This window comes from Lycorma delicatula, chromosome 6 (genome assembly GCF_047948215.1).
Source record: "Lycorma delicatula isolate Av1 chromosome 6, ASM4794821v1, whole genome shotgun sequence".
In the NCBI taxonomy this organism is placed as follows: Eukaryota; Metazoa; Arthropoda; class Insecta; order Hemiptera; family Fulgoridae; genus Lycorma; species Lycorma delicatula.
In genome coordinates, this window is record NC_134460.1 from 124520215 (window position 1) to 124530229 (window position 10015).

General features: G+C 31.5%; 1 protein-coding gene across 1 annotated transcript in view; it reads right to left on the minus strand.

Moving 5' to 3' along the window:
* senju (UDP-galactose transporter senju) overlaps positions 1-4648 on the minus strand; it is a 41590-nt gene extending 36942 nt beyond the window's left edge. Inside the window, exon 1 of the mRNA XM_075368480.1 lies at positions 4346-4648. Coding sequence (XP_075224595.1) covers positions 4346-4436 — 91 coding nt within the window. The 5' untranslated portion in view covers positions 4437-4648. The remainder of the gene's footprint in view (positions 1-4345) is intronic.
* Between the last annotated feature and the right edge of the window lie 5367 nt (positions 4649-10015).

Genomic DNA, 10015 nt, shown 5'->3' on the forward strand with positions numbered 1-10015 from the left:
CAATTACTCGATCAATAGGAATGATGTAAAGACAAGAGAAAAAAATAGACAAGCTTAAAATGAAACCTACAAGTTAAAAAGTTATGAAAAACAAAATTTTAATAAACTGATCAATCTGTTCTGCAGTGGTTACGTAAAAAACAGTTTAAATATCCTAACAAATAAACAATGATGAGAAAAGCAAACAATCATTAGAATGAAAAATTTCAGAATGATGTTACATATAATTATATTTACCAATTTAAATTATGATCATAATAAAGTAGTTCAGAAAGAAGAATACCATTTTCTTAATGAGCTCTCTCTATTATGCAAATTTTGTTATAGTGGTGAAATCTCACAGTCCCTTACAAGCTTTTCTAATTGTATTAAAAATAATGCAAAATTAAAATGTGCAATTACATAAAAATTATACTTTCAGATCTTTTTAAAGCTAATTATTATCCAGCAACTTCTTCCATAAGTTATTTAGAGGTACCAAAATTTTAATTATGTAAGTCTTTAAGTGGTTATGTAACAACTGTAATATGTAATTAATTGTTTAATATGTTTTTAGTATTTGGTATAAGTTGTATATTTCATATTGTTTAATATTCAGATCTTGTTTTTTATGTGATAGATCTAAAACTTGTATGTTGAAGTCTTTGTATGTGTGTTCTGTTTTTAAGAAGATTTGATAAGTTTTTATAAAAATTAATTCTGATGTGTATAGTGCCTATATCTGTCCGTTGTATATATAAGCAAATGTGCATCCAATCTGTCCAATGTAGAATTAGTATATCAGTGCATTATAAGTTGTACACTTCTGCATCGCTGGGCTTTTGTTCAGTTAGAATTAGTGTTGTTGTATGAGTTTGAGAATTTTCCTAATTTTCAAAGTGACACAGTAATTTCACTTCCTGAAAAAAATAGTAGTTTGCATGATTAGTGACTGATCTATATTATCATTATGTATTGTATGTCACTAGGTGTATTAGGTAGATTTCATAAGAAAGCTACCTTTTGTAATGGGTACAATGATTTGACTTCTGGAAAATTTTGACATCTCTTCGCATTTCACATCCCCCTGACCCCAAAACCATGCATTGTTGGTTCAAAAGTTTATAAATATATTTCACTTTTTTCTGGACACAACTGCCGTAATTTTGCACCAATCACTTTCAAACTGATACATAAAATATAACGACCCAAAATCTTGGTCGAATTCATTAATGGGAAAAATCAGACTATGGGGGTGCTTTTTTGAAAAAAACAAAGTATCGCTATAACTTTCTTATTACGTAAAACATCAAACTCATTTAAAATCAAGATGAAAAAAAAACAAGTTCCTAATATTCTTTGGAAAAGGGCCTACAACTTATCTAGGTAAAGGTTTTTGATATTACCAACCATTGGCCCAAGGGGGTGGAAAAAATGAGGTTTTGAATTGAAAAAAAAATCATACCTCCCTTAATAGGTACAGTACTGAATCAGTTTAAAGTGGTAGTTAGTCTTCTAAACATTACCTAAAACTTTTGTGTGAAACAATTTTTGATATGACCAACCCTTACGGCAAGGGATGGCCAAAATGTTGCTGGAATTGTATGATGGGGCTTGTCGCATGCTCAACATGTGAAACTTTTTTTCATATGCAACCATTGTCGTAATGAGTAAATTTTAAGTTTTTCTTAACTTATGGTGGAATTATCCCCTACTTAGCACCGATGAAATCTACCTCCACCTTTTGGCGTGCTGAAAGGGATTTTTTTTTATTTTGTTGTCTCTTTTGGTAGATGGCTATTGAACTATTGGTCAAGTATACTTTTAATGAGTTCTTTCAATGTATTTATCAGGTGACAGGAATTGAGTATTTGGCAGAGCACATGCATAAGAAAATGGTATGTTGTATTTTATGATGTTATTACATATGTTATCGGCAATTAAGAAATGCTATAAACAGGAAGTGCAAACTGGCGAAAGAAGAGTGGATTAAAGAAAAGTGTTCAGTTCAGTACAATTAGTTTAACTAGTCATGCATCAAAAATCTTAACTAGAATTCTAAACAGAAGAATTGAGAGGAGAGTGGAAGAAGTGTTAGGAGAAGATCAATTTGGTTTCAGGAAAAGTATAGGGACAAGGGAAGCAATTTTAGGCCTCAGATTAATCGTAAACAAACCAACATTCTTGGCGTCTATAGACCTAGAAAAGGCATTTGATAACGTAGACTGGAATAAAATGTTCAGCATTTTAAAAAAATTAGGGTTCAAATACAGAGATAGAAGAACAATTGCTAACATGTACAGGAACCAAACAGCAACAGTAGCAATTGAAGAACATAAGAAAGAAGCCATAATAAGAAAGGGAGTCCGACAAGGATGTTCCCTATCTCCGTTACTTTTTAATCTTTACATGGAACTAGCAGTTAATGATGTTAAAGAACAATTTAGATTCGGAGTAACAGTACAAGGTGAAAAGATAAAGATGCTACGATTTGCTGATGATATAGTAATTCTAGCCGAGAATAAAAAGGATTTAGAAGAAACAATGAACGGCATAGATGAAGTCCTACGCAAGAACTATCGCATGAAAATAAACAAGAACAAAACAAAAGTAATGAAATGTAGTAGAAATAACAAAGATGGACCACTGAATGTGAAAATAGGAGGAGAAAAGATTATGGAGGTAGAAGAATTTTGTTATTTGGGAAGTAGAATTACTAAAGATGGACGAAACAGAAGCGATATAAAATGCCGAATAGCACAAGCTAAACGAGCCTTCAGTAAGAAATATAAGTTGTTTACATCAAAAATTAATTTAAATGTCAGGAAAAGATTTTTGAAAGTGTATGTTTGGAGTGTCGCTTTATATGGAAGTGAAACTTGGACAATCGGAGTATCTGAGAAGAAAAGGTTAGAAGCTTTTGAAATGTGGTGCTATAGGAGAATGTTAAAAATCAGATGGGTGGATAAAGTGACAAATGAGGAGGTATTGCGGCAAATAGATGAAGAAAGAAGCATTTGGAAAAATATACTTAAAAGAAGAGACAGACTTATAGGCCACATACTAAGCCATCCTGGAATAGTCGCTTTCATTTTGGAAGGACAGGTAGAAGAGAAAAATTGTGTAGGCAGGCCACGTTTGGAATATGTAAAACAAATTGTTAGGGATGTAGGATGTAGAGGGTATACTGAAATGAAACGACTAGCACTAGATAGGGAATCTTGGAGAGCTGCATCAAACCAGTCAAATGACTGAAGACAAAAAAAAAAAACATATGTTATGGACAAGTGGTCAGTAGCAGGCTTTCTAACTATTTTAAACGTGTGTTTATTTATAACAGATACAAGAAAGTTAAGCATTTATCATATTATGCCGTATTATATTAGATGCAGTAAAATATAAGGTGGATTCAATTTCTTGATACTTATGAGGAAAGTATGCCATTAATTCACATTTCCTTTGCATACAATTATGTTATCAACACAGCAATGCCAATATATTTTTTTTATTGTGTAATGATACAAATATCTTCAATATTATAAAATAATTATCTTCAGTATTATAAAATAATTTTACAAATGAATTAACCCATTGGCATGCCTGATGGAATGTAGTATGTACATGCGATGCACTCTTGTTTTGTGTGGTTTGTGTAAGGTTATGTATTCTAGTGATGTGTAGTTTGTTTCTTTAGCAATTCACATAGCACATTACAAACATACTAAAACCAATGAAAATAAAATGCTAAGCAAACAAAACATGAAAAATTTATCATTATTACCACAAATATCAAAATTGATATTTATATTTGATCAGTCAAGTATAACGCTTTACTTTGTGGATTTGTTTTTTAATCACTTTGAGTAGTGTTAAGAGTCTCTTCTAATACCACTGTGAAAGAGACTGTATTTAATTTTAAATGAAGTTCTGGAAGCATATTTCCAGGTATTTAGAAAAGGAAAAGAGAGTTGTGATTTTAATTACAGAATACCACAAAATATCAGTTTACCCTAAACAATAAGGTTAGAATAAAATAGGGTCTCAGATGTATCCAACCTATGAGTACTTTTAATAAACTTTTATACATTATAAATTATTTAAAATGCAGATCATGTATTAAGTAAACTCACTGCATACATTGAAACACAACATACTTCACACATCGTTAAAGCTACGGCCAAAATAATTTTCAAAAAAATAAAATTATGAATTTTTCCCAATCAATAATTAAATTAAAATTAATTATGTTTTCACTATTTAATATAGTAATGATAATGATATAGAATTTAAAACTCTCAAATTTGCAAAACACCACAAAATTTTAAAATCGACAATTTTCAAAATGCGAGTAGAAAACTTACTATACCTTGGTTTACGAAAAGCGTCATGTAAGTCATAAAAATGATTACGCTCCATTTCGAAGGAAATAAATCCGAGAAATTGACTCTCAAAAACATAACAATGTCAAAATAGTTCTCTGAAAGGAAGATTGATTAATCTACGTGTACTCCTATAACCGAAAGATCTACCGGTAACAATGGAACATCAAACATATTTGAACTGAAACGAAGTTGTATCTTGTATAAAAAATACTCTAGTGGGCCTATTATGTACAACATTTAACAACAGACTGTTTATATCTTACGGTTATCTCAATAAATGAGTTGACATCTCGATGTGTTAAAATTTTATCACTAGAGTTCAATTAAATCGACAACTTTCACTATCGATAAAGAACATAATATATCGATGAAACGAAAATTGGTTAGAGAAGTGGGAGGGAAAATTAAAAAAAAAGGTTTAATTATTTTAATTAAAAGTAAATAACGAACTAATATAAAGTCAAACATAATATAACTTAGTTGGGTTCATAATATAATACTAATATTATCTGCCAATATAAAAGTTTGTCTTTTTATAATATAAAAGAGATTACATAAAAAATAGTGTCTCATACATTTAAAAACATAATAATGTACTGATAAAATGTTTCAAATGAGTGTTTGGTTTCAACATGGTAGTCATTTAAAAAAACTTGCAACTTTCAGTAAAGATAGAAAACTTTAATCTGAAACACATATTTTAAGATATGTTTAAAGAATCTCATCATCATTGTCTGGTGTTCTATCTGACACCAAGTGACTTATGTCACTGCTATCTCAATCTTTCATCCCAAGCCTTCTCCTTCATCCTTCATCCCCTTGTAATTTCCAAACTTTATCAAATCTGATTCCTTTTCTTTTGTGTACTTTCTGCATAAAAACTTTTTCTTCTTTAATCTAACCTGTTCATTACTTCCTCATTCCTCACTTTATCCATTCATCTTATTTTCTGTATTCTTTTTCATACCCACATCTCAAAACCCCCAATCCAGTTCCTCTTCCTCACCATTCATGCTTTACTTCTGTCTAATAAGACACTCAATACATAGCATTTGGCTAACCTTTTCCTTAACTCTGAATCCAGACTTTACTATCACCATTGATTTTTTTCTATTGTGTTCTTTCAAACCTTTATTAACATAGAACCCAAATATCAAAATTTTTACTTTTTTTATTCTTCCAACACTTATTCTTACCACTAAATCCTCTTTCTTGTCCACTTCCATTACTTTAGTTTATTTTTATTTTCATTTCATTCTCTTTCATTCCTTTCTCAATGGCTTGTTAACAATCACTGAAGCATGTTTGTGCTTTCAGATAGAGCTATCACATCATCAGTAAACCTTATGCATCTTATTTTTTATCCTCCTATACTTATTCCTTCTTCTCTTTTTTCTAATATCGTTATCATATACTCTATTTAAATATTGAACAGTGTCAGTGAAAGGCAACATTCTTGGTTAATGATTTGACCTAGATAGACCTAGACAGTCATATTCTAATTTACTTTCATTGCTGCTGTTTGTTTCATGTATAATTCTTTAATTAACCTTTTGTCTTTACAGTCAGTTTTTCTCTTTAAGATTGTCCATCTTTCCCATTTGGCTCTTCAAATGCTTTCTCTAAATCGATGTAACACAGAGTCATTCCTCTCCTTCTCTTGAAATATCCCTCTCCAACTACCCTGAGCACCAAATGGCAAATGGCATGTTTGATTTCCTTTCTTGAAGCCAAACTGTTCCTCCTCTGTATTCTCTTCCATTATTCTTACCAATCTCTGGTTTAGGACTCATATCAGTATTTTAGCAGCATGGGATATTATACTTATTCATCTGTTTTCTGATAAATTCTGGTAGCAACTTTCTTTGGAACTGGTAACATTACCATTTACACAAAGGCCTCAGGCCATTCTCCCATACTGTATATCCTATTACATAGTTCAACTATTTCTTCCATTCCTTCCTCCTTTAAGCATTTATAAAATTCTGTGGAAAGTTCATCTACTGCTTTTAATTCTTTATTCTTCATACCTTTAATTGCTTTTTGTGCTTCACATTTTAACACCAATGTATTTTAGATTCTTCAGCTAGCTTCCACTCTTTTCTGTGTTTAATTTCTCAGGTTTTTTCTTGTCATATTCTGGTTCTCCATGTATTCCTTTCATCTTTCTCCTCAAGTAGCATTTTACCATCTTTATCCTCAATTTATCTCAGCTAACCATTCCCCTTCCACTTACATATGCAATGCTCTTCCTATATTTTCCTATACATCATATCATACTGCCCTTTCTTTTCTAGATCCTCAATATCATTGAATTCTTCCTTCAATCACCTTTCACTAGGTGTATCTGTTTCACTCCTTAACTCATTGTTTAATTTGCAATACATCACTCTTTCATCTTCTCCTCTCTTATGCTTATACTTACTTCTTCCATTTTCTTTAGCATTTCTGTTGTTACCAATCGTTTCTTGGCTTAATTTTCCTTATTATAGTCTACTTCTTTCTATTTTATAGCATTTTTTGTTTTCATCCAAGTCTCTTCTTTACTGTCCTCAGTTTTCTTTTTGCTTTCTTTAATTGCTTTAGCTAGTTTTTGCCCTATTGTTTCCTCATCCAATTTCTTCTACCTTTCTAAATTCCATTTATTAACTAACTCTGCTTTCCCTTTTTTTCTTAAAGGCTATTTGCATTTCCATCATAAACAGCATATGATCACTATTGGTATTTGCATCTGGTAATCTACTAGCTTAATTAACAGCATTCCTGTACCTTTTACCTACTAAGATATGTCTATCTGATAGTGTGCTTTGTTTCCAAGGCATATGTCTCCTACTTTTATGGTTTATATGCAATGGTTAGTCATACTCTTTTCTCTTGGTATCTACTAATCTGTTTCCCCCTTTCCATTCCTTACCCTTAAGTGAAATTTTCCTACCACACTTCCTTCTTCATCTTCTCTGACAACAGCATTCCAGTCTCCCATCAGTACCTTACAGCAGTCCTTTCAGTAACCATACATTTTATCAATATCCTCTTTGTCTTCATAATTTGACATTGGCAAATATTATTATACTGTAACTAAATCTTATACTATAACTAATCCTTAATGATACTTTATTCCTCATAATTATGGCCACTTAATTTTTTCTGTACTTTCTTTCAATATAGAATATGGTAACTTTCTTCATTCTTCATTTTATCTTTAACTTTCCATCTTATTTTACTCAATCTATTTACTCATTTTAATTATCTTCATTTCTCTCTTGAGATTCTCTAACTTTATACTCTGTAACAAAGTCTTGAGATTCCAAGTTCCTGTATGCAACTGGTAAATATTTTGGTAAATCAAAACAATAATGTGATATTTTCTATGGCATTTTGTTAAAAATATTTTGACAAAATGTGTTTAATACCTTTATGGATTTCTTCTACCACGGATATTCCTTCATAAATGATAAGGTTCTTTCTTCTTACCATAATGAACATACTATCAAAACTTTAAGAAGCACTTATAAACTGAGGAGTAGACTAGTTTTTTCTGAAACACAAATGTTTGGAAGGTATGGTAGGGGAAAGTGGGTAGTTGCTTATAAATCTGCTGGATTCACCTACTGAATTAGTTTCAAACTTTGATTATGAAGAAAGTTGTTTCCAAGTTTTATATTACAATTTTACTTAAGGCAACAGAGAAATATTTTCCTGTGGTATTTAGATAGAGTGAAATCTATTTTTAGTGTAGTAAATATTCATGAAGTAATATTGAACCTTTAAGATTAAAGCAGAAACATGTAGATGAATTTGTAAAATTGGATATTATAGTGATAAACAAGATAAAGGATCATTTTAGCTCATTAAAAATGTAGAAGGTAAGAAAAATTGACTGAAGATAAAGATTACTTTAATTCTATTAATTGAACTGTTTAAAACACTGCTTCAGAACGAGTCCTCCTATCCTAGATTGAGAAGGCCGCTAACTTAATTTTCACACACTCTCCAACTGCTCAGATCACAGAGCATCATCACAGTCACGCTGTGGGAGCTCAGAGCTCTAAGATCCTCATCTAGTGTGCCTCGATCTGCCGCCCACCAAGCACATTTGAAAAAGGTGTGCTTGGTGTCATCCTGTACACCGGAGCAAAAGAGGCAATCAAGTGCTTTCTCTATGGGACGGAGATAAGAGCAGAACTACCCGTGACCTGTTAAAAACTGGGACACGTAATACTCCACCTCTGCATAGACTATGGTCTAACCAGACTGCTCTGTCCAAAGTCAAAGAGACAAGCCTTGCAATCCATCGTCCTCTGTCTTGTGGTCCCAGCTTGCTAGGCGACGAACAAGCAAGTCCGTTCCTCGTCAGCAATGGTTTCCCAGTCTTCCTCTGCCTGTTGCCTCCTGTAGATCACTGGGCGTTCCCTTGCCAAAAGAGTCAGTTACTGGTGGTCTGAAATCTCAAGTACACTATCTTCAGAGATAGAGGCCGAAATGGGGATGGAAAAAAGAAGTAAAAGAGGATGGCATAAGAATAAACCAAGGCGATAAACAAAAGAGGTAAGTTTATAAATCAAGAGGATTGTTTTTTGCGCCTTTTGTTTTTTGTGCATTTTATTTTTAAGGATATTTAAAATAATTTCTAGTTCTTTTATCAGAGAAAGAAAGTTTTTGTCCTTTTTTTGTTTGGGAAAACAGCTAATTACCATGGCAGTCAATGCACATAACGCCAAAGAAAAAAAAATTGATTTGCTTCCATAAATTGTACAATATTGGGTCCTACTAAGATATAAGTCTTATCAGCAGGTAAAATAGTAGTTTCAATACAAGTTAATCACACTTCATAACAAAAAAATTACAATGTAAGACATAATTATATCCTAAGATAATAGTTAAAATGCTATCAAATAATTAATTTGGCATCAGAAAGTAAGTCAAAAGTAAATAAAAGTTAATTAAAAATAGAGTAATTAAAAAATTAAGTTTAAGTTACAGGTGATAATAGGTTTAAATAAAGATAAATTTTAATAGACACATACATACACTTAAACCTGGCTGTTTTTGCAGATTACAGATTACATTTTATAGCATACAAAAAATAAATACTACATAGATTATACAATTTATAACAAAACACAATTTATAAAGCGGGAAATTCCTGCTAATAAATGATTAAAAACTTTCTTTTTTTTATTTATTTTTAAAATATATTTGAAGGCAATTTATTAAAAATAGTTGGAATTTGAATTTTTAAAGTCTTCTTGTCATATTAATTAAACCATGTACATTCTTTATTGTCATAAATAAAGGCTACATGTGTTTTACTAGGTAGTTGTTATTTAAAATAAATAATTTACAGTGTATCATCTCTGAGATGACTCAAAGTAATACAACTGTGAGCTTCTACTGGATCCCCAGCCATATTGGAATTTCAAGCAATGGGAGTGCTGATCATGTGGCAAAAGAGACTTGTTTATTTCACTAATTGCGTTGTTTCCAACGATCTTGTCTGTTTTCTAAAAAATGTGCTTCGTGATGAGTAGCAGAGTGAATGGAATGCTACAATCAATAATAAACTTCAAACAGTTAAGAACACGTTGTCAACCAGAGTTCTTCATGTGGGAATGAATAAGCGACGGGAGGAGGTTATTATTTGCTGTTTGCGA